This window comes from Brassica rapa, chromosome A06 (genome assembly GCF_000309985.2).
Source record: "Brassica rapa cultivar Chiifu-401-42 chromosome A06, CAAS_Brap_v3.01, whole genome shotgun sequence".
NCBI classification, from domain to species: Eukaryota; Viridiplantae; Streptophyta; class Magnoliopsida; order Brassicales; family Brassicaceae; genus Brassica; species Brassica rapa.
The window spans coordinates 19402549-19429692 of NC_024800.2; the positions used below are offsets into that span (position 1 = coordinate 19402549).

General features: G+C 34.1%; 3 protein-coding genes and 1 long non-coding RNA gene across 12 annotated transcripts; 2 read left to right on the forward strand and 2 right to left on the reverse strand.

Annotated features, from left to right (window-relative positions):
* On the reverse strand, positions 1–1447 carry LOC103874136 (glutathione S-transferase T3). The gene is made up of 4 exons (XM_009152555.2): positions 1232–1447; positions 673–1114; positions 439–497; positions 1–126 (listed from the first exon to the last, which is right to left on the reverse strand). The coding sequence occupies exons 1-4, from the start codon at positions 1445–1447 to the stop codon at positions 1–3; spliced, it is 843 nt and encodes a 280-aa protein (XP_009150803.2).
* Positions 1448–3917: 2470 nt separating this feature from the next.
* LOC103873869 (fatty acid amide hydrolase) lies at positions 3918–27066 on the forward strand. Of its 4 annotated transcripts, XM_033272763.1 has the most exons (22): positions 3918–4177; positions 4366–4446; positions 4568–4677; positions 4763–4823; positions 4976–5166; positions 5252–5381; positions 5540–5617; positions 5694–5841; positions 6020–6132; positions 6200–6275; positions 6372–6443; positions 6640–6691; positions 6891–6971; positions 7057–7140; positions 7216–7319; positions 7443–7535; positions 7825–7893; positions 8059–8123; positions 8218–8279; positions 8416–8511; positions 8683–8773; positions 26842–27066. In XM_033272763.1, the coding sequence occupies exons 2-21, from the start codon at positions 4368–4370 to the stop codon at positions 8767–8769; spliced, it is 1851 nt and encodes a 616-aa protein (XP_033128654.1). In that variant the 5' UTR covers positions 3918–4177; positions 4366–4367; the 3' UTR covers positions 8770–8773; positions 26842–27066. The 4 variants fall into 4 exon arrangements, 3 of the variants coding, with proteins under 3 accessions (XP_033128654.1, XP_009150525.2, XP_033128653.1); XM_009152277.3 differs by lacking the exon at positions 26842–27066 and having other exon boundaries at positions 8683–9016; XM_033272762.1 differs by lacking the exon at positions 26842–27066 and having other exon boundaries at positions 3994–4181; positions 4368–4446; positions 8683–9016.
* On the reverse strand, positions 9109–11903 carry LOC108872284. Its single transcript, XR_004448363.1, has 3 exons — positions 9653–11903; positions 9532–9577; positions 9109–9400 (listed from the first exon to the last, which is right to left on the reverse strand). It is a non-coding gene; the product is annotated as an uncharacterized LOC108872284 (long non-coding RNA).
* Positions 21758–27077, forward strand: LOC103873866 (fatty acid amide hydrolase). 6 transcript variants are annotated; one of them, XM_009152274.3, is made up of 9 exons: positions 24488–24729; positions 25056–25181; positions 25268–25464; positions 25576–25668; positions 25947–26015; positions 26135–26199; positions 26288–26349; positions 26485–26580; positions 26751–27077. In XM_009152274.3, exons 2-9 carry the CDS (start codon positions 25101–25103, stop codon positions 26835–26837), a joined length of 750 nt encoding a protein of 249 aa, XP_009150522.2. In that variant the 5' UTR covers positions 24488–24729; positions 25056–25100; the 3' UTR covers positions 26838–27077. The 6 variants fall into 6 exon arrangements, 3 of the variants coding, with proteins under 3 accessions (XP_009150522.2, XP_033128656.1, XP_033128655.1); XM_033272765.1 differs by having other exon boundaries at positions 24495–24729; positions 25101–25181; XM_033272764.1 differs by having other exon boundaries at positions 24548–24858; positions 24905–25181.
* The last annotated feature ends 67 nt before the right edge of the window (positions 27078–27144 follow it).

Below are 27144 nucleotides of genomic sequence, written 5' to 3' on the forward strand. Positions count from 1 at the left end.
TCACCTTGCAGCGAAATGGGAAGTGGGAATCATCACGAACTTGAATGTGTCGGTTTCCTTCAGAACTGGTAATAGATAATCACCATGGAGAGAAGTTGGAATCATCACGAACTTGAATGATCTCGACTTTTTAGCATTTACAACAAAACATTCTTATCTCACTCAATACAAAGAGAAGTGCTATAAGAGAATGAACTTGATAGAGAGTAATAAGTGAGAGAAGTGCTATTTCATAAAATGATACAATGCAAACATATATAGAGAGTTTGAAACCATATTACATCATCTGTGAATCAAGTTGTGACTGACACAATACATACTACACAATCCGTGAATGAAATAAGTGTAGCAAGAAACAAAACACTACACTTTCCCGTGACCAAAGATGGTCTAAAGTTCAACTACCCACAACATAAGAAAAAAACAACTAGGCTTCACCTGCAACAACTGATCACCTCCAACACCTTTACTCCAACCCGTGACCTGCACTCTCTGACCTGCAAAAGAAAATAAAACCCAATCAATAATTCATGAATTTAAACAACAAGTTCAACAAACAAGTACATCGAATCAAGTTAAGCAAAGCAACCTAAACATTCCATCCAATCACGCTAAGCAAAGCAACCTAAAAAAGCAACAGTACAAGGCACTAACCAACTCAAAGCATTTCACCAATTAGTTTATACTTAAAGGATTTTTCTTGATCAGAAAGAGTCTCCTCATTTTTGCCAATGAGACGATCAAGGATCTTTTGTTTGGAAATGTTATTTTTCAGAGCTAGCATGGTTTGTATTTGATCATAAGCTGCTTCATTCCCGTGTTTCTTGCGCTTGGCTGCTTTGCTCGCCTTTACACCAGGAGGCCTCACCTCTTCATCGTCAGCCACCACCTCCGGACATGCTTCCTTCCTCTTCTCCTTTCCACCATCTTTCGACAACGCGTGTGACCTCCATTTCTGATCAAACCTCAGCTCCCTCCAGCAATGTTCAAGTGTGAACTTGACGTTATAGTCATTTAAGAAGATGTCATGTGCAGCTTTCATGACATCATTCTCATTTTGTCCGCTTGTCTGCTCCTTCAAAGCGGCTTCATGAAAACCCACGAACTTGCACACCTGCTCATTCACCCTTCCCCGCCTCTGCTTACATTGACTCCATTCTCTAGGAATGGCGCCAATGAGCTGAGGGCTTGAGTTAAAATACTACTCTATTCTCTTCCAAAACGCCCATGCCTTCTGCTCATTAGCGACTATGGGATCTTTTCTCGTGTTCAACCAAGCGCTAATGAGCACAAGGTCTTCTTTGATTACCCACTTTCTCCTTTCCAAAGGTTTAACTAACCCGGGTGAGTTACCAACTGCCTCAGCAGAGTCAACGTCTTTTGGTGGACTGCTCTGCGAAGCTAAAAGGTTAACAAACCCGGGAGAGTTGTAGGAAAAAGGTTCCATTTTCGTTTGGGTTTGGTTTGTTGTTTAAATGTTTGTGTGTTTTTAGTTGTGGATTTGCTATGTTTTATAAACTAGTTTTTGCTTTCATGTGAGATAATTAACTACAGCAGAAGAATTAAACAAACTCTACCTACCACAAGTAGTTCACAAACGGCAGTGAATACACATCAACTCACTGGAAAATATTAACTACACCTAAGTACAATATATAGAGAGTTCACAGCAACCAACAACCAACAAAAAAATTAATTATAGATTTTTAAAAGTTGTAGTTAGAGTTCTAGGTGTCGTTGTAGTTATTGTTGTAGTTATCTTTTAAGCTTTCATAACTTCTAGTTAACTTTCAAAACCGGTTAGCTTTGTATTAAACTACTTAAATAGCTAAACTGGTTATACCAATCAACAATTTGTAACAGCTATTTTCGAACTACATCTAAAGTTTGGTTGAGTTTACCTTCGGTTTCATTCGAAGCAGACCTTCTCCAACGTAGCAACCTGCACGGTGAGGTCATCTACCTGCTCAGAGAGGATTTTAACCTGATCCTGGACATGGAAACATCAAACAAAAAGTGTTAGTCATGCAAAACATACCACAAAAGTATTGAAAAAGTGTTGTCACTAACCTCCAATCTGTCGATCAGTTTACAGAGATTCGACGACCCCAACATCACTTCTTCAGCCTCCTCCACCCGCTTAGTCAACCTTTCGATCTCCTCCTGCACACTTATCACCCAAGGCTGACGATAGTGGAATCCATCAGCCTTGGTTACACCATAAACAAATATCAGACACTCTTCAATTTGCAAACCCATAAACGATAATCAAAGCCTTTAAAATCAAACTTACCTCGTAGTTCTTGTATGTGAAGAACCGCTTCCCCGGAAGAGTGTCGTAGTCGTCCTTCCGGCGAACCTCATCGATGATTCTCCCACCACATGGACACCTTTTGGGAATCACGTACTCTGAATCGCTCACGAACCCTAGCATGTTTATGTGATCATGTTGCCTCTTTGAATGTCTTCTCTCTTCTGTCGGATCCATCTGTGACAGAAATCAAATTATTAGCACATAATTAAGGAAGAATATGAGTAACAGAACCCTCAATCGAACTCCCATAACGATTAAAAACCCTAAAAAAAAAATCTCCAAATCGATTTAAAATCACCCCATCGTAAATCCCTATCGCACACAAAATCGAAGCTACCACACCGTCAATTTACTCAATACTGACCTAAGAGTGTGGAGAAGAGAAAAAGGAATCGATTTGATGGAGAAAAGCGACGGAATCGCCACGGCTTGGATTATCGCTTCGGGGAGAAAAAACCCTAACTTTTTTCACAGATGAGAGAAATGAATGGTGTAACGCGTATACCCTGCTTTCTTCCTCGTCGACGCGGAAAGGAGAAGCCACTGAGCGACCGATGCGTGGCTTGAACTCGCCTCTTACGGGTTCAAGCGTAAGGCTTGGTTCGTCGATTTAAATCCATCATTCGGACCTAAGAACTCGAGTCCACGACCCCTCATGATCCTCTAATGCGCGTGGTCTTAGATTGTTCACCTTTTTTGTTTGTAATTATTCTAACTTATATCAGACGTATTGCATGAGCATGCCTAAGATGACAAGGTGTAATCATGATTGTAGAAATAAACAAAAATGTTAATATATGAATTAGCGTAACTATTTTCTTATAATATGTTCATAACATACAAAACATGTCTTCAAGCCGTCATAATTAATATATAATTCCAATGTTACGCACTGTTCATGTGAACTTGACGTTGATATTTTAAGTTATATTTTTCATCCTAATGTCTCGTTTAAATTAATATATCCAGAAGTCCATATTCAATAGTCCATAGATATAATTATATGCGCATTACATGGATACGATGCTGCCTGGTCATATATAGTAGATCAAGTCGTGCCTCGTGATCTTTGGTTGATCAAGTCAGCCAACCAAATTATGGCAAAATATGCTTTTAGTCAAGAAACCAATTCATTTCAGCCAAAACCTTTTATTTTCACTATTGATATATAGTAGCCTAGAATAGATAAACAAAACATTATCTGATTCTACTAGATCTTGAGCATGCATTTTAGTTTTCAAAAAGTAAAAGACTCCGCTTTATAGAATTATAATTCCAGTAAGAACAGTTTTCTTGCCATTATATAGTGAAATCGTTCAACGAATCAAATATAAATATTAGTAACAAATACATCTTAAACTCTACTAGGGGTGGGTTATACCAAATTCTAACTTAAACCAATACTTCAAATACATTTTAGATCCTTAATTTGTATATATTTTTCATTAATTAGTATGATATGAATTCTAATTATATATCCTATAAACCGACTAAACTAGTTTATTTAGTAGTCATAATAAACCTAAAACCCCTGAAAGCAGGAAGTAAACAAACCAATTATCGATGCTTTAGATTATAAAGTCCAGTTGGTAGAAATGTATGTAGGGAACTGGGGGGGAAGAGTGTATAAAAACAATTATAGGGGTACAAATTATATTTGTATACGATAAGGAGATGGTTGTGTAAATTTCAGAATATTGTTCAACAATCGAGACAAGTTCGAATCGGGTATAAGCATTCAAGTCTCCAACTACTTCACCGCTCATTCGCACGGCTTCTTCAAATCCGTGTCGAAGTCGAAGCAAGTTGTTGATAAGCTTCATCACCTAATCCTCCCTCTGCCGATTCACATCACCGTCACAGGTAACTTCGCAATCTGAATTCTCCGTTTGTGAATCAGCTGCCTGCAAGAGGTTTCTGATTGTGGAATCTGGGATTCCTATGAATGAGATAGTTGAGAAGAAACTTTGATCAATTTTGTATTTTTTAATCTGCAAATTGTTTATTTAACACATACAACAAAGTTGATGACTTTATTTATTTGCTTGTAGAGATGGGCAAGTATAAGGTCATGAAACCAGCGAAGGAGGTTGATGTTTCTGCTGTCAAATATAAAGAAGAAGACATCAAAGGTTGATTCTATGCGTTAGCTAAGCTCTCAATACACATGAATACATACGCAGGACAGGATCTGGATTGTAGAATTAGTTTTGTGCCTTTTTTTACATGGGGGTTTATATGTAATTTTTGCAGCTCCTCATTTGACTGGCTTTTTGTTCAAGTTGTTCGTTAACATGCTTGAGACACCACTTATCGGCTCATCGATTGTTGACTCGTTGAAGAAGAATAATGGCATGACCGAGGTCCGTTTTTACATCACACTGACTTTATATCATTTTGGTCCTTCTTACATTTTAATGTGCTTCTCCGTGTTGTTGTGACTGGCAGATGTTTCGCAACACAGTCATTCCTGAAGAGCCTATGTTTAGACCCGAGTTCCCACCTCAAAGTATATATTCCTTTTCCTTTACTATCTTACAATTCGTTTTATCAATCATATGGTGTGAATTTACATGGAAAGTTTGTGTAAGCTTTTACTTCAATTGGTAATCATTACATCAACCAAAATGAATATCTGTGTGTATCATCTTCTGAAACTAGAAGCGGAGCATGATGTTGTCATTGTTGGCGAAGATGAAAGCCCTGTAGACAGATTGGAAATAGCCTTGAAGTGTCTTCCTCAATATGATCCTTCTCGTAGCTTCCACACTGATCCAAGTTCATCCTTCCGTTACTGGAAGATACGTGATTACGCATTTGCTTATAGATCTAAGCTCACAGCTCCATCTGTGGTTAGTCATTTTACTCTCTTTATTTTCAGTTCTTCTGACTCTCTTTATCTTGGCACAAACAAAGAATCTTGTTGCGGATTGCTAGGTAGCAGAGCAAATAATCTCAATCATAGAGGAGTTTAAGTATGACAAGTCTCCAACACCATATTTGATTACCTTTGACGCCAGTGAAGTCAGAAAGCAAGCTGAAGCTTCTACGCAGAGGTTTGAAGAAGGTAATTTTGCAGACTTTGTGATCTATTCCTAGTATTTGATTCAGACCATCACTGCGGCGGCTAAGTTGTTTCATATCTGCTTAAACTGTCAGCTTCAGTGAGTTTTTAGATGTGATCTTAGAGACGTTTATTGATCATGTTGGGTGTGAGCTGTGTAGGAAAACCAATATCCATTTTAGATGGAATTTTTGTGACAATCAAGGACGATATTGATTGTTTTCCCCATACTACAAAGGGTGAGTATGCCATTCTTACATTTTATTTAAAACACTTCTTGATACAACAGACCTGTCATAAGGTTTTCCATGATAGGTGGAACAACATGGCTGCACGAAGATCGTTCCGTGGAGAAGGATTCAGTAGTTGTTTCAAGACTTCGCAGTTGTGGTGCAATCTTAATTGGAAAGTCCAATATGCATGAGATAGGCATGGGGACAACAGGGAACAATTCGAATTACGGGTAAGCAAAGCAGCAGAGAACACAAATCTTACTTGTATGAAGAGTTCAATGTGTTTTACGGGTAGATAAAAAAAACTGCTTTGTTACTTCGATTTATTTGTTGTATCTTAGTTCTTTCCACTTTTTCATGTGTTTGCTCTCGTTTTTTCTTCTTTCTTTCTGGCATGTTTCATTGCAGAACTACAAGAAACCCACACGCACCCGAAAGGTACACAGGCGGATCTTCCTCAGGTTCAGCAGCTATTGTTGCCTCCGGAATATGTTCAGCTGCTCTAGGAACAGATGGCGGAGGTATCAAAGTTATTTTGATCTGACCTCTGATATGCGTTGTATGTTTAACGCGTGTCTGGGTGTGCAGGTTCTGTTCGCATCCCTGCATCGCTTTGTGGTATAACGGGACTGAAAACAACATATGGTCGGACTGATATGACAGGGTAAGAGTTTAGATTCACTATTCTTAACAGAAAACTATCGGCACCGAACTATGTGTATGGCATATGATTTCTGTTTGACCACTGTCATCTCTACAGGTCATTATGTGAAGGTGGAACAGTGGAAATTATTGGTCCACTTGCATCATCGGTGGAAGATGCTCTCTTGGTGTAAGTTTTCTCTATTTTTTTAGCCTAGTGAATGACTAAGCTGTTTCCATCATTGACATCTTTGTAAAGCATTCAACAAATAAGGAGTGGAGGTGCAACTAAAACCACTCAAAGCATAGCACACATTTACTCTGTCAGATGTTTCATTTTCTGATAAACCGGGATTTTGGCTAATCTGTCTCTGTGTGTTTCTCAGGTATGCAGCAATCTTGGGTTCTTCATCTGCTGATAGACTTAACTTAAACCCGGTAACTTTTTCAGCCATAATATATTCTAGACACATCACTCTTAAAAAAACTTAATGAAAAAAGCATGACAGATAGTCGTTTGTAGAAGTGTCTAATTATCATGTGATGGTCATTGTGTGCCATGTATTCATTTGCTCATGACAAATACTCCTGCACTATGTATCCGTATGACTTAGTCTTTGATTTTGTTTTTGTGTAGACGCCACCCTGTTTTCCGAAGTTATCTTCTCACAACGGAGGCAATGCTATAGGATCTCTACGACTAGGGAAATATACTAGGGTAAGTTTTGTATCCCTCCTAGTTTACATGAGTTGGATTCTGTTATTTGAGTGGTATATCTAGTGTATTGTTTTTATTCATGCAGTGGTTCAATGATGTTAATTCAAGTGAAATCTCTGACAAATGCGAAGACATCCTTAAGCTCCTATCAAACACTCATGGTTGCGAAGTAAGCTGGTCATTTGAATAGGTCCCTCCATCAATGTATAGTTTCATCTAATATCTCTATATTGTACTATCGCAGGTAGTGGAAATAGTGGTTCCTGAACTAGAAGAGATGCGTGCAGCTCATGTTGTGTCCATCGGATCTGCGGCACTGCGTTCTCTTACTCCTTACTGTGAGGCTGGGTATGTCTTTACGCATCTTCTGATTTCACTAGCTACACCTCTAAAAGCCTTGTCGATTACCACAACTTACAAAACAAATTAGAACGTTGGTCTAACCATTCTCTTCGCTGTCGTACGTTTCAGGAAAAATTCAAAACTATCTTATGATACTCGCACCAGCTTTGCGATCTTCCGGTCTTTCTCTGCTTCAGACTATATTTGTTCTCAATGTATTAGGTAAATGACGACCAACAAGCTGTTCAATCACATGAGTGTCTAAAGTTTCTGCATGCTTAAGGAGTTAATAAGTTTAACTAAGCAAGGTCTCATAAGTCTTTGCTAGAGTAGCCATGACCTGAATTGATTTATTAGCAGATATCTACCGACAAAATCACATGGTCTAACCAGAAAACGGATCAAGAATCTGTAACTGTATACAAAAGTCTGATTTGTGGCAAAGTAAAATGTTAGTACATATGATTGACACTATAGAGGCTGCTTGCTTGTGTAAAACTTGTTGTTGCAGGCGAAGATTGATGGAGTATCACATGGATATCTTCAAAGACGTTGATGTTATTGTGACCCCTACAACTGGGTACGTAAAACCATTCCATGAATAGACAGTTCATCTCCTAGGCTCCTAGCGACAAGATTTGTTAACAAACATTTGCTTCCAATGTCTTCAGATACATTACTTGTATATGAATGACTGCTTGAACTTCTCTTACCTGGTTGGTGAAATGTTTACTTGTACAAACAGCATGACAGCCCCTGTGATACCCCCTGACGCTCTGAAAAATGGAGAAACCAATTTTCAAGTGACAGGTTTGTCAAACGAAACTCTTCAACTTCTTAACTCTTGGTATGTTACTTGGGAGTCTTCAACTTGTAATAATATAGATTGTTTCTTTCTTTTCAGCTTATTTAATGCGATTTGTTTTGGCTGCAAATCTCCTTGGCTTCCCAGCCATATCTATACCCGTAAGCAATGCTATTTTTTTTTTTCTGTTATTACTCTCTAAGCCGGCCGTGTACATATCAACAGAACTTGAACCTGTTCTTGCAATAATCATTTCTGTCTTTTTGATTTAACATATGGAAACAAACAAAAACGCAGGTTGGGTATGATAAGGAAGGGCTTCCAATAGGATTACAAATCATGGGAAGACCTTGGGCTGAAGCTACCGTCCTTGCTTTAGCTGCTGCTGTTGAGGTACTCTCTCTGTTTCCTTGTATCATCTCATCCGTAATGGTCCATCAGTTTCGATGATGTTCTTCGTTTAGAGTTTTATCTATATGAAAGTATGATGTCCCTTTTGATGCTATAGCCGGTTATCGAGTCAGGCTTCTTAACCGGATTTTGAATTTTAATGTGGCATTTCAGGAACTTGCTCCAGTTACCAAGAAGCCTGCTGTGTTTCACGATCTTCTCAATACAAACAGAGTCCATACTGATTTGTCAGAGAAGTGAAAAGGCAAAGAGTTCTCTCTGAATGGGATATCATTTATCTCCGTTACATTTGATTGATTGGTGTGTATTTTCAGGTTAAGTAACCTGACATTATTTATAAAGATTAGAAGCAATAAATTGTCTTGTAGGTGCAGCAGATAAGACCAATGGATGATTGTTTTGCTATAAAACGTGTTGTATATTTATGATTGATAAATTTGAAAAAGAGATGTATACTGTGCGTATTGGTTTTTGTTTGAGTTGATGATATTGCGGTGGTATCCTCCAGAGTCCAGATTATACGCATTCATAATAAACAGAAGAGGACAACGTTTCAAACATGCTCATCTATATCATTTAGAAAAGTTGCGAACAATCTTATCACACAAGTCTCAATTTAGCAAAGAGAAATCAAGTTTCCCACCAAATATCTTAAAGATCTTTTTAACTCAATGCGAAAGACTAATAAAAAGAGAGTTGCATACAACAACGAAGCTTGTTTTTGGCATGGGATAGTAGAGATAGAAAGTTGGAAGACAATGCTTAAACAAGAATCATTGATTAACCTTTGATGTTATTATCCTCTACAACAGCAACCCCCTTTGGAATCTTCCCTGGATAATCAGTCACTGATATGTCCGATCCCAGCATACTGTCAATTTCAACATGAAAAACGCATTATGATATATATATATGGTCTGTGTTAAAAAAAAAAAGATATATATATGGTCACCTTTGATTGTAATTTTATATTTTTAAAACAACATTGCGAAAATTCCAAACCTTCTAATCAACGATTATCATTGAACGTAGCTGGCAATTCGCAAAGCTGCAGACCAAATGCAAATCATAAACGCAGTAGATTGAAACAAAGTTTCACTCACAAAAGATTAGGGGAGCTTACTGGCTGCAAATTTCCTTTTGACATCTGGATGGCACTCATTATGTAGAGCATTCAGGGCCGTCTGTAGAGCATTCAGGACCGGCCGTGGACAAGCGGTGCAACCGTCTCGGGTCCAAGCCCGTGTGCTCTCCCCCGGTATATTAATAGTTAAAGAGTCTAATTTTTTTTATAAATCTATTTTTATATTAAAAAATTATAAATATAATAAATAAAATTAAAAAAAAGAAATATTTGATATGCATAAAGTTTTATTTTCATCGCAAGATATCTAATTTATTAAAATCGGAGTACAAATATAAAATACCCCTTAGACTTACAACTTATTTACAACTCTATGCCATATGTAAGTAACTAATTGACTCTAACCTTATATTTCATTTTTTTGTCTTTTTTTTTTTAATTTATTAAACCATTTCCTAAATCTAATATACAATAAAATCTGTATAAAATCTTTAAATTACGTATTGCACATCAACACTATGAACATTAATATGTAAAACACCTCCTGCCAGAAATTCGTGGATAGCATAAACCGGGAAATTAATGTTCAAAACCAAACACTTATTGTTTTTTTTTCAAATATGAAATAAAATTTCAAGTCAAATACAAAAATAACTATTTTTTTTTGAAACTTTCTTTTTCTTTATTGACCCAAGAAGTTTAAGTTATTCACAAAAATGTCATTACTTTTTTTTTTTTGAAAATGAGTCTTTTACCTTATCATCTTCATCTTCACCAAGTATTTACAATATTGCAATTGCCATCAATACACTAACCACCATGAACAACCAATTTGAAGCACTTAATGCACCAAAGTTTGTTTGCCCAAAAAAAAAAATGCACCAAAGTTTCGATTTTTACTCTTCATATCTCATTATTTATGCACACAAATCACATATCTTTCACTTTCTCTTCAAATTCATCAAAAAAAAAAAGATTTTGATTCTAAGCTTTATAAGGTTCATAGAGACATTGAAGCCTATGATTCATGGTTATTAACAACTTGGTAGCTTTTGTAGTGAAGTTTTGGGTGCTTGGAGAAGCTAAGCAAGTCATCTCACATCTTCAAGGTATGAGATCATATCTGAAGACAAATTTAAATGTGAGGAGTCATTTGATACACATATGAGCCACCTGGCGAATTTGTTGTACACATATGAGCTAATGGTCTGGTTGAGCTAGTAATAATCAATGTCAGACTGTATGAGATTTTAACAAGTAAGAGAATAGATTGAAAGATTAGAGAGATTTAGAGATTTAGAGAGAGATTTTGATGAAGAAGAGAACAAACTCCATTAATTATTTCTGTAAAACAAAGAGCTAATTGGCCAGAAGATTACTAGTAATAATCAATGTCAGACACATCTACCAGAAATTTTTTTTACCAGAAAATAGTTTTAACCATCCTTATGAAGCATGCAAAAAATCAGATTCAAATTCGAAGTATTTATTTTTACATGAAAAATACTCCCGGAACACAACCAATGTTTACTGGTGACAGACTGAAAAAAGTACATAGATCTGAATGTGAACCCTAACCTAGACCTGAATTTGGATATGAACCTTGATCCAAACCTAGACCTGAGTGTGGATAATAACTTGGACCTTTCTTTAGATTGTGGTTCATATTATCTGTCGAGTTCTACTAGTAACTTCTAAGCTCATACCCGAATAAGAGCTTCTCCGAATCTTTTGCTTGGGCAAGGGTCCCTTAAGAAGACCATTGTGCAAAGATACGACATGTGGATACACGACTCTCTCTATGGAATGGATTTGAAAAAACAATATTCTAGTATTTTTCTATTGTTCTGCAAAAGAAATGATTTTTATTTGTTGATACTTTAAATTATAGTTTTATATATCTATAAAAACTGGATTTTATATTTATCATTATAATGAAAATAGTTTATAAAATTTCAAAAAGAAATTATAATTTTAAAAAACTTTCAAAAATTTAATATTCAACAAAATGTTTTAAATCCTATTATATTTCATAATAACTTTTTACAGTGATATGATTAAGTTTGCCACCATCACCGGCTCACCGCTATGTCAAAAGGGTTCAAGTACTTTTCATTTTCAAATTTTATTTTAAAATTTTTGATTTTTAATTTTTATTTGATTTTCATTTTTTTTATAAATTTCCTATTTTCTATTTTTATTCAATTTCTACAATTTCTTAATTTATGTTTTTTTTTTCTGAATTTTTTATTTTTATTTTACTTTCTGTTTTTAATATTTATTTTTTACTTATTTTTTCTTATTTTTAATCGGTCTTATAATTTATATTTATAATAAGTTTTCTAATTTATAAATTACTATTATTCTTATTATTTGAATTTATGAATTTATTTTATATTTCTTAATTTTTTCCTGAATTTGTATCAATTTTTTGAGATTTATATTGACTTTTATCTAATTTAATTTGTTTTTGTTAATTAAAATAATTAAAAATATTAAAAAAAAGGAAACTTCCATGTCACCGATTTTTACCTGCTAATGAAGAGCAACATGTCACAATTTTGACGTGTGCAACAAGTAAGTTAGTTTCGATGTTTAGTATGTTATTTAAACAAGTTTCACTGTTTAAAGTGTTATTAGTTGAGCTTCAAGGTTTAAAGTGCAAACTTTTGCCAACTTCATGTTTTTTATGCGATTTTCCCGTTTTAAAGTTAAAGAACTAACCTTTTACCTTTCGTTGTTAATAGTGTTGGATATTCATCAATAGTTTTTTCTCTAATTTAGGGATCTGGACTGCAAAAAAGAACTTCGAAACAAGAAATTACATCTATGGTTTCAATCACTCATTAGGATGATCAGATTGTGGAATCCAAAGAGATCACACCAATATCTTCACCTAAAAACACATATGACACGAACAGTGATGAACTGAATGATACTGATGAGGAAGAAGTACATATAGATGTTTGCTTATAGCAGTTAACCAGGTCTATAACTTAAGCTATTGGTACCATGTTACATCAAATGATTTTTTTTGGGCAGGTGAAGTATGTGATACCTGTGGTGGTGTTCAAGGGTTTACGTACAAATAAGCTTGCCATTTGTGATAACTGCGGAGTTGGTGCAGAACATAAGTAATGATTTACCTATGTAATTATATAGTAAAAAGGTTATATTTGCGCATTTTTAATCATATTTTGTGTTACTGCAGTTATTGTTGCATGTCTGTAGAACTTGAGGATGCTCCCGAAAGATTATCTTGCAATGATTGTGTTGAGGTAATCCATAATATAAAACAAAGTTACGGAAAAATAAACTATATTGGTAACTAAAAATAAAATAAACAAAGATCACTTTTGATTTGTTTCCTCTTGCAGATGGGATAAAGTGAATTTTGAAAACAAAATAATTTAAGCACTCAAAAGTCTTCTTAAACTGCAGGTCTGGACTTGAACATAGAGCCTAACCTAAACCTGAATCCTAACATAGATCGCAATCTAGATCCTTCCATAGTTCTGAATGTGAACCCTAACCTAGACCTTAATTTGGATATGAACCTTGATCCAAACCTAGACCTGAGTGTGGATAATAACTTGGACCTTTCTTTAGATTGTGGTTCATATTATCAATCGAGTTCTACCAGAAACTTCTAAGCTCATACCCGAATGAGAGCATCGCCGAATCCTTTGCTTGGGCAAGAGTCCCTTAAGAAGACCATTGTGCAAAGAGACGTCGTGTGGATACAAAAATGAATCGAAATATTGATTTTGTCAGAAATACACTTATGCCCATGCCCCAATCGTCCTCCCGAAGGAATATGTGCTTCTAACTCTCTCTATGAAATGGATTTGAAAAAACAATATTTTAGTATTTTTCTATTGTTCTGCAAAAGAAATGTTTTTTATGTGTTGATACTTTAAATTATAGTTTTATATATCTATGAAAATTGGATTTTATATTTATCATTATAACAAAAATAGTTTATAAAATTTCAGAGTAAAAAATTATAATTTTAAAAAAAATCAAAAATTTAATATTCAACAATGTTTTAAAATCCTATTATATCTCATAATAATTTTTTACAGTGATATAATTATGTTTGTCACCATCACTGCTATATCAAAAAGGTTTCAAATACTTTTCATTTTCAAATTATAATTTTAAAATTTTGATATTATTGAATTTTTATTTGTTTTCCATATTTTTTTTTATAAATTTCCTATTTTCTGCTTTTTTTTATCAATTTTGACAATTTCTTAATTTTACTTTTATTTTTTTAATTTTAATTTTTATTTTACTTTCTGTTTTTTTTTTCTTATTTTTACTTATTTTTCGTACTTTTTAATCAATTTTTACAATTTATTTTATAATAAGTTTTCTAATTTATAAATTAATAATATTATTATTATTTGAATTTATGAATTTATTTTATATTTCTTAATTTTTTTCCTGAATTTGTATCAATTTTTTGAGATTTATATTAAATTTTTATCTAATTTAATTTGTTTTTGTTAATTAAAATAATTTAAAATATATTTTGAAAAAGTAAACTTCCACGTCACTGGCTTTTACTTGCTAATGAACAGTAACCGGTCACAATTTTTATGTGTGCAACAAGTAAGTTAGTTTCATTGTTTAATATGTTATTTAAATAAGTTTCATTGTTTAAAGTGTTATCATTTGAGCTTCAAAGTTTAAAGTGGAAACTTTTGCCAACTTCATGGTTTTGTATGCGACTTTCCCCTTTTAAAGTTAAAGAACTATTGTTTTAAAGAACTAACCTTTTACCTTTCGTTGTTAATGGTGTTGGATATCAATCAATAGTTTTTTCCTCTAATTTTTGGGATCTGGACTGCCAAAAAGATCTTTGAAACAAGAAATTACATCTATGGTTTCAATCACTCATAAGGATGACGAAATTGTGGAATCCAAAGAGTTCACGCCAATATCTTCACCTAAAAACACATATGACACGAACAGTGATGAACTGAATGATACTGATGAGGAAGAAGTACATAAAGATTTTTGCTTATAGTCAGTTAACCAGGTCTATAACTTAAGCTATTGGTATCATGTTACATCAAATGCTTTTTTTTTGGGGCAGGTGAACGTATGTGATACCTGTGGTGTTCAAGGGTTTACGTACAAATAAGCTTGCCATTTGTGATAACTGCGGAGTTGGTGCAGAACATACATAATGATTTACCTATGTAATTATATAGTAAAAAGGTTATATTTGCGCATTTTTAATCATATTTTGTGTTACTGCAGTTATTGTTGCATGGCTGTAGAACTTGAAGATGCTCCCGAAAGATGGTCTTGCAATGACTGTGTTGAGGTAATCTATAATATAAAACAAAGTTACGGTAAAAATAAACCATATTAGTAACTAAAAATAAAATAAACAAATATCACTTTTGATTTGTTTCCTCTTGCAGATGGGAGAAAGTGGAATTCAAAAACAAAATGATTTAAAGAACTAACCTTTACCTTTAGTTGTTAATGGTGTTGGATATTCATCAATAGTTTTTTTCTCTCTAATTTTTGGGATCTGGACTGCAAAAAAAGATCTTTGAAACAAGAAATTACATCTATGGTTTCAATCACTCATAAGGATGATCAGATTGTGGAATCTAAAGAGATCACACCAATATCTTCACCTAAAAACACAGATGACATGAACATCGATGAACTGAATGATACTGATGAGGAAGAAGTACATAAAGATTTTTGTGTATAGTCAGTTAACCAGGTCTATAACTTAAGCTATTGGTACCATGTTACATCGAATGATTTTTTTGGGCAGGTGAACGTATGTGGTACCTGTGGTGTTCAAGGATTTACAAATAAGCTTGCCATTTGTGATAACTGCGGAGTTGGTGCAGAACATACGTAATGATTTACCTACGTAATTATATAGTAAAAAGGTTATATTTACGCATTTTTAATCATTTTTTGGGTACTGCGGTTATTATTGCATGGCTGTAGAACTTGAGGATGTTCCCGAAAGATGGTCTTGCAATGACTGTGTTGAGTTAATCCATCATATAAAACAAAGTTACGGAAAAATAAACCATATTGGTAACTAAAAATAAAATAAACAAAGATCACTTTTGATTTGTTTCCTCTTGCATATGGGAGAAAGTAAATTTCGAAAACAAAATGATTTAAGCACTCAAAACTCTTCTGTAACTTTAGGTCTGCACTTGAACATAGAGACTAACCTAAACCTGAATCCTAGCATAGATCTCAATCTAGATCCTTCCATAGATCTGAATGTGAACCCTAACCTAGACCTGAATTTGGATATAAACCTTGATCCAAACCTAAACCCGAGTGTGGATAATAACTTGGATTTTTCTTTAGATTGTGGTTCATATTATTAGTCGAGTTCTACTAGTAACTTCCAAGCTCATACCCAAATGAAAGCATCTCCGAATCCTTTGCTCGGGCAAGGGTCCCTTAAGAAGACCATTGTGCAAAGAGACGTCGTGTGGATACACGACTCTCTCTACGAAATAGATTTGAAAAAACAATATTTTAGTATTTTTCTATTGTTTTGTAAAAGAAATGCTTTTTATTTAATGATACTTTAAATTATAGTTTTATATATCTATAAAAACTGGATTTTATATTTATCGTTATAATTAAAATAGTTTATAAATTTTCAAAATAAAAAAAATTATAATTTAAAAAAAAATTCAAAAATTTTATATTCAACAAAATGTTTTAAAATCATATTATATCTCATAATAACTTTTTATAGTAATATCATTAAGTTTGTCACCATCACCGCTATGTCAAAAAAATTCAAGTACTTTTCATTTACAAATTTTTATTTTAAAATTTTGATTTTTTGATTTTTTTCCATATTTTTTTTTATAAATTTCCTATTTTCTATTTTTAATATATTTCTAAAATTTCTTAATTTTATCTTTTTTGAATTTTTAAATTTTAAATTTTTATTTTACGTTCTGTTTTTTATTCTTATTTTTACTTAATTTTTAATCGGTTTTTACAATTTATTTTAATAATAATTTTTCGAATTGATAAATTACTATTATTATTATTATTATTTGAACTTATGAATTTATTTTATATTTCTTAATTTTTTTCCTTAATTTGTATCAATTGTTTGAGATTTATATTGAATTTTAATCTAATTTAATTTGTTTTTGTTAATTAATATAATTAAAAATATTTTTTAAAAAAATAAACTTCCACGTCACCGATTTTTACCTGCTAATGAACAGTAACCGGTCACAATTTTGACGTGTGCAACAAGTACGTTAGTTTCGATGTTTTATATGTTATTTAAACAAATTTCATTGTTTAAAGTGTTACCAGTTGAGTTTCAAAGTTTTAAGTGCAAACTTTTGCCAACTATATGGTTTTTTATGCGATTTTCCCGTTTAAAGTTAAAGAGCTAACCTTTTACCTTTCGTTGTTAATGGTGTTGGATAATCATCAATAGTTTTTTTCTCTAGTTATTGGGATCTGGACTGCAAAAAAGATCTTTGAAACAAGAAATTACATCTATGGTTTCAGTCACTCATAAGGATGATCAGATTGTGGAATCCAAAGAGATCACGCCAATATCTTCACCTAAAAACACATATGACCCGAACAGCGATGAACTGAATGATACTGATGAGGACGAAGTACATAAAGATTTTTGCTTATAGTCAGTTAACCAGGTCTATAACTTAAGCTATTGGTACCATGTTACATCGAATGATTTTTTGGGCAGGTGAACGTATGTGATACCTGTGGTGTTCAAGGATTTACAAATAAGCTTGACATTTGTGATAACTGCAGAGTTGGGACAGACCATACATAATGATTTACCTATGTAATTATATAGTAAAAAGGTTATATTTGCGTATTTTTAATCATATTTTGGGTTACTGCAGTTATTGTTGCATGGCTGTAGAACTTGAGGATGTTCCTGAAAGATGGTCTTGCAATGACTGTGTTGAGATAATCCATAATATAAAAGAAAGTTACGGAAAAAATAAACCGTATTGGTAACTAAAAATAAAATAAACAAGGATCACTTTTGATTTGTTTCCTCTTGCAGATGAGAGAAAGTAGATTTCAAAAACAAAATTATTTAAGCACTCAAAAGTCTTCTGTAACTGTAGGTCTGGACTTGAACATAGAGCCTAACCTAAACCTTAATCCTAACAAAGATCTTAATCTAGATCCTTCCATAGATCTGAATGTGAACCCTAAGCTAGACCTGAATTTGGATATGAACCTTGATCCAAACCTAAACCTGAGTGTGGATAATAACTTGGACCTTTCTTTAGATTGTGGTTCATATTATCAGTCAAGTTCTACTAATAACTTCCAAGCTCATACCCAAATGAGAGCATTTCCGAATCCTTTGCTTGGGCGAGGGTCCCTTAAGAAGACCATTGTGCAAAGAGACGTCGTGTGGATACACGACTCTCTCTATGAAATGGCTTAGAAAAAATAATATTTTAGTATTTTTCTATTGTTCTGCAAAAAAATACTTTTTATTTGTTGATACTGTAAATTATAGTTTTATATATCTATAAAAACTGGATTTTATTGTTATCGTTATAATAAAAATAGTTTATAAATTTCAAAATAAAAAATTATAATTTAAAAAAATCAAAAATTTAATATTCAACAAAACGTTTTAATATCCTATTTATATCTCATAATAACTTTTTCTAGTGATATCATTAAGTTTGTCACCATCACGGCTATGTCAAAAGGTTCAAGTACTTTTCATTTTAAAATTTTTAGTTTAAATTTTTGATTTTTTTTGAATTTTTATTTGTTTTCCTTTTTTTTTTATAAATTTCCTATTTTCTATTTTTTTTATCTATTTCTACAATTTCTTAATTTTATTTTTATTTTTGAATTCTTATTCTTGAATTTTTTAAATTTTTATTTTATTTCTGTTTTTTGTTCTTATTTTTACTTATTTTTTCTTAATTTTTAATCGGTTTTTAAAATTTATTTTTAAAATAAAGTTTCGAATTTATAAATTACTATGATTATTATTATTTGAATTTATCAATTTATTTTATAGTTCTTAATTTTTTCCTGAATTTGTATCAAACTTTTTAGATTTATATTGACTTTTTATCTAGTTTAATTTGTTTTTGTTAATTAAAAATAATTAAAAATATTTTTTTAAAAAGTAAACTTCCACGTCACCGATTTTTACCTGCTAATGAACAGTAACCGGTCACAATTTTGACGTGTGCAACAAGTAAGTTAGTTTCGATGTTTAATATGTTATTTAAATAAGTTTCTAGGCCTGGGCATTTTACCCGGACCCGAGGATCCGACCCGGAACCGACCCGAAAATACAGGTTCGGGTCTAGAACCGGAACCGAGAATTTTACCCTATTGGGTCTAAAGATGGAGGACCCGCGAGTAGCTGGTTCGGGTCCAGAACCGACCCGGGACCCGATCTGGTATTTTAAGAACCAAAAGTTAGTAGACTTTATTAGTCTTTATATGTGTTTCGGGTCTACTGCAGGTTTTCAGATTGTATTTTCTTATGGTTATTGCTCGTTTTCAAAATTTCAAGTTTGGCGGTCGGGTAAAATTAAAGATTCATGGGTACAAGTAGACCCGAAACACATATTTTAGACCAAAAATATATAGAACTGACCCGAAAAAATCAGGAACCGATCCGAAAATGTGCCATCTACCCGAACATGGACCCGAAATACTTGGACCCGACCCGAAACATTAAAGAACCGAAAAAATTTGGGTATTAATGGGTATGAGAAAAATGGACCCGAACCGACCCGGACCCGACAAGACCCGACCCGGAACCGACCCGAATTTTTTAAAGTACCTATGTGGATCCAAAACTCCAGGACCCGAAGGACCCGGACCCGGAAAGACCCGACCCGAACCCGACCCGAGGACCCGGATGCCCAAGCCTAATAAGTTTCATTGTTTAAAGTGTTACCAGTTGAGTTTCAAGGTTTAAAGTGCAAACTTTTGCCAACTTTATGGTTTTTTATGCGATTTTCCCGTTTTAAAGTTAAAGAACTAACCTTTTACCTTTCATTGTTAATGGTGTTGGATATTCATCAATAGTTTTTTTTCTCTAATTTTTTTTGGATCTGGACTGCAAAAAAAGATCTTTGAAACAAGAAATTACATCTATGGTTTCAATCACTCATAAGGATGATCAGATTGTGGAATCCAAAGAGATCACGCCAATATCTTCACCTAAAAACACATATGACACGAACAGCGATGAACTGAATGATACTTATGAGGACAAAGTACATAAAGATTTTTGCTTATAGTCAGTTAACCAGGTCTATAACTTAAGCTATTGGTACCATGTTACATCGAATGATTTTTTTTGGGCAGGTGAACGTATGTGATACCTGTGGTGTTCAAGGATTTACAAATAAGCTTGCCATTTGTGATAACTGCGGAGTTGGTGCAGAACATAAGTATGATTTACCTATGTAATTATATAGTAAAAAGGTTATTTTTGCGCATTTTAATCATATTTTGTGCTACTGCAGTTATTGTTGTATGGCTGTAAAACTTGAAGATGTTCCCGAAAGATGGTCTTGCAATGACTGTGTTCAGTTAATCCATAATATAAAACAAAGTTACAGAAAAAATAAACCATATTGGTAAGTAAAAATAAAATAAACAAAGATCACTTTTGATTTGTTTCCTCTTGTAGATGGGAGAAAGTAGATTTCGAAAACAAAATGATTTAAGCACTCAAAAGTCTTCTGTAACTGTAGGTCTGGACTTGAACATAGAGCCTAACCTAAACCTGAATCCTAACATAGATCTCAATCTAGATCCTTCCATAGATCTGAATGTGAACCCTAAACTAGACCTTAATTTGGGATATGAACCTTGATCCAAACCTAAACCTGAGTGTGGATAATAACTTGGACCTTTCTTTAGATTGTGGTTCATATTATCAGCCGAGTTCTACTTGTAACTTCCAAGCTCATACCCGAATGAGAGCATCTCTGAATCCTTTGCTTGGGCAAGGGGTCCCTTGAAGAAGACGAAGACCATTGTGCAAAGAGACGTCGTGTGGATACACAACTCTCTCTATGAAATGGATTTAAAAAAACAATATTTTAGTATTTTTCTATTGTTCTGCAATAGAAAGGCTTTTTATTTAGTGAAATTACGTAGAAACTGGATTTTATATTTATCGTTATAACATAATTTTTTTCTATGTATAGTTTAAACTTTTCTTTGGTTAGTAGTTACTATCTATTGCGCTTTCGATCGATCTCCAAATATTATTAAACATGAAATACTTTCAAAGTTGAACATTTAAAATAGGGAAAATCGCATAAAAACAATGAAGTTGGCAAAAGTTTGAACTTTAAACTTGGAGCTCAATTGATAACACTTTAAACAATGAAACTTGTTTAAATAACATATTAAGTATTGAAACTAACTTACTTGCTGCAAACGTCAAAATCATGACCGTTTACTGTTCATTAGCAGGTAAAAACCGGTGACGTGGCTGTTTACTTAATTTTTTTTTTTAAAACATATTAAATTAGATAAAAACTCAATATAAATTCTAAAAATTAGTACAAATTCAGGAAAAAATAAAGAAAACAAAATAAATTCAAAAATTATAGTAAAAAAATTATAAAGATCGATAAAAATAGGAAAAATTAGGAACATTTTAATAAAATCTGGAAAAAATAAAAAATTCAAAATTTCTAAATATTAAAATGAAAATGAAATTGTTTATAAAAATTTGAAATAAAAAAAAATATAATTTTTTAATTTTTTAAAAATTTCAAAAATTTAATATTCAGCAAAATGTTTTAAAATCCTATTATATCTCGTATTAACTTCTTAGAGTGATATGATTAAGTTTGTCACCATCTCCGCTATGTCAAATGGGTTCAAGTATACTTTTCATTTTCAAATCTCAATTTTGATTTTTTGATTTTTTATTTATTTTCCATATTTTTTTATAAATTTCCTGTTTTCTATTTTTTTAATCATTTTTTTACAATTTCTTATTATTTTTTTATATTTTTATTTGTATATTACTTTCTGTTTTTTCTTGCTTATTTTTCTTAATTTTTAATCGGTTTCTACAATTTATTTATTTTTTTAATAATTTTTTTGAATTATATAATTTGTTTTATTTTTATTATTATAATTGAATTTATTAATTTTATTTTATTTTTCTTAACTTTTCCTGCATTTGGATCAACTTTTAGAAATTATATTGAATTTTTATCTAATTTAATTTGTTTTTATTATTTAAAATAATTAAAAATATTTTTTAATAAAAAGTAAACTTCCATATCACCGATTTTTACCTAGTAATGAACAGTAACCAATCACAATTTTGACGTGTGCAATAATTAAGTTAGTCTCGATGTTTATATGTTATTTAAACAAGTTCATTGTTTAATGTGTTATCAGTTGAGCTTCAAGGTTTAAAGTACAAACTTTTGTCAACTTCATGGTTTTCTTATGCGATTTTATCAATCCATTTCAGCCAAAACTTTTCACATTCACTATTGATATTGTAGACTAGATAATACACATACTTTGATTTCTACTAGATCTCGAGCATGCTGATGAGTTTCTCAATAAGTAAAAGCCTCTTTATAATTCAAGTAAATATAATTTTCTTGCCATTGACGTGAAATCGTTCGAAGAATCAAAATATTTAGTAACAAATAGATCCTATAAATTCTACTAGGGGCTATACCAAATTCTGATTTAGTTCAGCTTAAGTAAACCAATACTTCATGGAAACCAAAAATCCAACTTGAATGCAATTTTAAAAATCCGCACCAAATCAAACCGACTAAACTAGTTTATGTATCCTAAGAAACCCCGAAATTAGGAAGTAAACAAACCGATTATCGATGCTTTAGATTATAAAGTCCAGTTGGACTGGGGGGAGAGTGTGCAAAAAATAATTACTGGGGCCAAAATTATATTTTTATAGAAAAGGGGATGGTTTAGTTAATTTGAAATCTCGTTTCAACAATCGAGACAAGTTCATTCAAATCAAGTAAGTACAGTATAATGCAAAAATTGGGTTACAAGTCTCCAACAACTTCGGCGCTCATCCGCACGACTCTGCGTCGAATCAAGTTGGTGGTAAGCTTCATTACCTAATCCTCCGATCACAGGTAACTTCGCAATCTGAGTTCTCCGTTTGTGAATCAGCTTATGGAGGTTTTTTTTTTGTTCTACCTGATTGGTCGTAGCTTCTTTTGTTTCGTTGCTTAGATGAACAGAACCAATGCTCTTCTAACCATCCTTACCCAAATCAAAGCACTGCGCCATACTCAACAGCTCCACGCGAATGCTATAGTCCATGGACTCGAAGAAGAAGTCGTTCTCGGATCCAGTCTCACAAACTCCTACATCCAATCGAATCGTCTCGATCTCGCCACCGCTTCCTTCGATCGAATCCCTCCCCGGAAGAGGAACCGTTACTCGTGGAACACGATCCTCTCCGGTTACTCCAAATCCAAGAATCACTGCGAAAGCTTGCGTCTTTACAATCGTATGAGGAGGGATTGCGATGGCGTCGTCGACAGTTTCAATTTAGTGTTCGCGATCAAAGCTTGTGTGGGGTTAGGGGTTTTAGAGAATGGGGTTCTGATTCACGGATTGTCGATGAAGAATGGGTTGGATAAGGACGCTTATGTGTCTCCTTCTTTGGTCGAGATGTATGGAGAGCTTGGTCGTATGGAAGATGCGCAGAAGGTGTTCGACGAAATTACTCTGAGAAGCTCGGTTCTTTGGGGGGTTTTGATGAAAGGGTATTTGAGATACTCGAGAGACTCTGAAGTGTTTCGTTTGTTTTATCTCATGAGAGAGGCGGGTTTGGGGGTCGATAATGCGCTTACGTTGATATGTTTGGTGAAGGCTTGTGGGAATGTCTTTGCTGGTAAAGAAGGGAAGTCAGTGCACGGTTTATCCATCAGAAGGGGGTTTATAGATCAGAGTGGCTATTTACAAGCCTCTGTTGTAGATATGTATGTGAAATGCAGGTTGTTGGATAATGCTAGAGAGATGTTTGAAACAAGTGTTGATAAGAATGTGGTGATGTGGACAACGCTGGTTTCTGGATTTGCAAAGTGTGAGAGAGCTGTTGAAGCCTTTGATCTGTTCAGGCAGATGCTGAGAGAATCTGTTCTTCCGAATCAATGTACTTTAGCGGCTCTTCTTGTTTCTTGCTCGAGCTTGGGGTCTCAGAGGCACGGGAGAAGTGTTCATGGTTACATGATAAGAAACGAGATTGAAATGGACGCTGTAAATTTTACATCTTTCATCGACATGTACGCTAGATGCGGGAACATTCGAATGGCTAGGAAGGTTTTCGATATGATGCCAGAGAGAAATGTGATATCTTGGAGCTCTATGATCAATGCTTTTGGGATAAATGGTATGTTAGAGGAAGCTCTGGATTGTTTTGGTAAAATGAAGTCGCGGAACCTAACTCCAAATTCCGTGACATATGTCTCGCTTTTGTCGGCCTGTAGCCATTCGGGAAACATCAAAGAAGGACGGAAGCAGTTTGCGTCGATGACAAGTGACTACAGGATTGCACCAGAGGAAGAGCATTACGCGTGTATGGTAGACTTGCTAGGTCGAGCTGGTGAAGTTGGTGAAGCTAAGTCTTTTATCAATAACATGCCTGTGAAACCAATGGCCAGTGCTTGGGGAGCTCTTCTGAATGCATGTAGAATCCATAAAAAAATCGACTTAGCAGAAGAAATAGCAGAGAAGCTTTTATCCATGGGATCCAATGAATCAAGCGTCTACGTGTTGCTTTCCAACATATATGCTGATGCTGGGATGTGGGAGATGGTGAATAGTGTGAGATCGAAAATGGGTATGAAAGGATATACGAAACCCATGGGACTGTCTGCTATAGAAGTCGCCTAGAAACATTCAGCTATTGATCTTGCAGCCTAGTCAAAATAATACAAATCGGGTATACGTGAGCAAGCATTCAAGTTCCCAACCACTTCACCGCTCATCCGCACGGCTTCTTCAAATCCGCGTCGAAGCAAGTTGTTGATAAGCTTCATCACCTAATCCTCTGCCGATTCACATCACCGTCACAGGTAACGTCGCAGTCGTAATTCTACGTTTGTGAATCAGCTGCCTGAAAGAGGTTTTTGCTGTTCAACCTGATTGCTTGGATTCTCCGTTGCTCTTAATTAGTTCGAACTAGGTTTCTTGGTTCCTCGGAAATTTCATCAGTATCTGATTGAGAAACATTTCATCCTATGAATGAGTTAGTTGAAGAAACTTTGATCAATTTTGAATTTGTAATTTGCAAATGTTTCTCAATGTTTATTTAACACAAACAACAAAGTGACGTATGAATCCAAATGTTTCTAGAAGCGTCTCATTAACATGTGATGGTCATTGTGTGCCATGTATGCAGTTGACCATGGCAAATGCTCCTGCACTTTGATTTTTTTTCCTGTAAATGCCACTCTGTTTTCCGAAGTTATCGTCTCACAACGGAGGCAATGCTATAGGATCTCTACGACTAGGGAAATATACTAGGGTAAATTTTGTATCCCTCCTAGTTTACATGAGTTGGATTCTGTAATTTGAGTGGTATATCTAAGTGTATTGTTTTTATTCATGCAGTGGTTCAATGATGTTAATTCAAGTGAAATCTCTGACAAATGCGAAAACATCCTTAAGCTCTTATCAAACAATCATGGTTGCGAAGTAAAGCAGGTAGTGGAAATAGTGGTTCCTGAACTAGAAGAGATGCGTGCAGCTCATGTTGTGTCGATCGGATCTGCGGCACTGCGTTCTCTTACTCCTTACTGTGAGGCTGGGTATGTCTTTACGCATCTTCTGATTTCACTAGCTACACTGTCGATTACCATAACTTACAGAACAAATTAGAACGTTGGTCTACCCATTCTCTTTGCTGTCGTACGTTTCAGGAAAAATTCAAAATTATCTTATGATACTCGCACCAGTTTTGCGATCTTCCGGTCTTTCTCTGCTTCAGACTATATTTCTTCTCAATGTATTAGGTAAATGATGACCAACAAGTGTAAACCTTCCAGATTTGCCTTCAATCACATGAATGTCTAAAGTTTTTGCATACCTAAGGAGTTAATAAGTTTGACTAAGCAAGGTCTCTTAAGTATTAGCAGATATCACTTATGATCTACCCACAAAACGACATGGTGTAACCAGAAAATCGGCCAAGAGTCTGTTACTGTATACAAAAGTCTGATTTGTAGCAAAGTGCTAGTACATATGAATGACACTATTTCGGCTGCTTGCTTGTATAAACTACTTGTTGCAGGCGAAGATTGATGGAGTATCACCTGGATATCTTCAAAAACGTTGATGTTATTGTGACCCCTACAACTGGGTACGTAAAAACATTCCATAAATAGATATTTCATTTCAAATACGTTTTGTATTTTGTATATGAATGACTGCTTGAACTTCTCTTACCTGGTTGGTGAAATGTTTGTCTTGTACAAACAGTATGACAGCCCCTGTGATACCCCCTGACGCTCTGAAAAACGGAGAAACCAATTTTCAAGTAACAGGTTTGTGAAACAAAACTCTCAACCTCTTCACTTTTGGAGTTACTTTCTCTTCAGCTTCTGATAATAGAGATTGTTTATTTCTTTTCAGCTTATTTGATGCGATTTGTTGTAGCTGCAAACCTCCTGGGATTCCTAGCCATATCTGTACCCGTAAGTGATGTTTTTGTTTTTGTTTTTGGTTACTCTCTAAGCCGGCCGTCTACATATCAACAGAACTTGAACCTGTTCTTGCAATAATCATTTCTGTCTTTTTGATTTAACACATGGAAACAAACAAAAACGCAGGTTGGGTATGATAAGGAAGGGCTTCCAATAGGATTACAAATCATGGGAAGACCTTGGGCTGAAGCTACCGTCCTTGCTTTAGCTCCTGCTGTTGAGGTACTCTCTCTGTTTCCTTGTATCATCTCATCCGTAATGGTCCATCAAGCATTTTATCTTTGAAAATTTTGTTGTCTCCTGACCCGGGAAAATATGGTAGCAGTGTAGCTGGTTGGTTCTCGGGTCAGATTTCTTACCCGTATCTTTGTATTCTATTTGTGGTGTTTAAGGAACTTGCTCCAGTAACCAAGAAACCTGCTGTATTTCATGATGTGCTCAATACAAACAGAGTCCATACTGATTTGCCAGAGAAGTGAAAAGGTTTCGATCATCTCTGAGTTGGGGTCAAATATCTGTGTAACATTTTCATCGATTGTGTGTGTATTTTTCAGGTTAACCTGACATTACATTTTCATTGAGTGTATTTTCAGGTGACATTAGAATCAATAAGTGGGTCTTGTAGTTGCAGATAAAACCAATTGACGAGTGTTCTGCTGTAAAACGTGTTGTATATTTACGATTGATAAAAAATTTAAAAGATATGTATACAATGTGTATTGGTGGTTGTTGATAATATTTGCGGTTCTACCAGATTAGACCCTTTCAAAACAAAGGGCAGAACGT

Coding starts and splice junctions, on each gene's coding strand:
- LOC103874136 (XM_009152555.2), bottom strand. CDS start 1,447: ATGGAACCTTTTTCCTACAACTCTCCCGGGTTTGTTAACCTTTTAGCT. Junction 1,115..1,231: donor TAGTCGCTAATGAGCAGAAG/GCATGGGCGTTT, acceptor GTGAATGAGCAG/GTGTGCAAGTTCGTGGGTTT. Junction 498..672: donor CTTTAAGTATAAACTAATTG/GTGAAATGCTTT, acceptor TTTCTTTTGCAG/GTCAGAGAGTGCAGGTCACG.
- LOC103873869 (XM_033272763.1), top strand. CDS start 4,368: ATGGGCAAGTATAAGGTCATGAAACCAGCGAAGGAGGTTGATGTTTCT. Junction 4,447..4,567: donor TAAAGAAGAAGACATCAAAG/GTTGATTCTATG, acceptor TAATTTTTGCAG/CTCCTCATTTGACTGGCTTT. Junction 7,141..7,215: donor CAAACACTCATGGTTGCGAA/GTAAGCTGGTCA, acceptor GTACTATCGCAG/GTAGTGGAAATAGTGGTTCC.
- LOC103873866 (XM_009152274.3), top strand. CDS start 25,101: ATGCCACTCTGTTTTCCGAAGTTATCGTCTCACAACGGAGGCAATGCT. Junction 25,465..25,575: donor ACTCCTTACTGTGAGGCTGG/GTATGTCTTTAC, acceptor CGTACGTTTCAG/GAAAAATTCAAAATTATCTT. Junction 26,581..26,750: donor CTTTAGCTCCTGCTGTTGAG/GTACTCTCTCTG, acceptor GTGGTGTTTAAG/GAACTTGCTCCAGTAACCAA.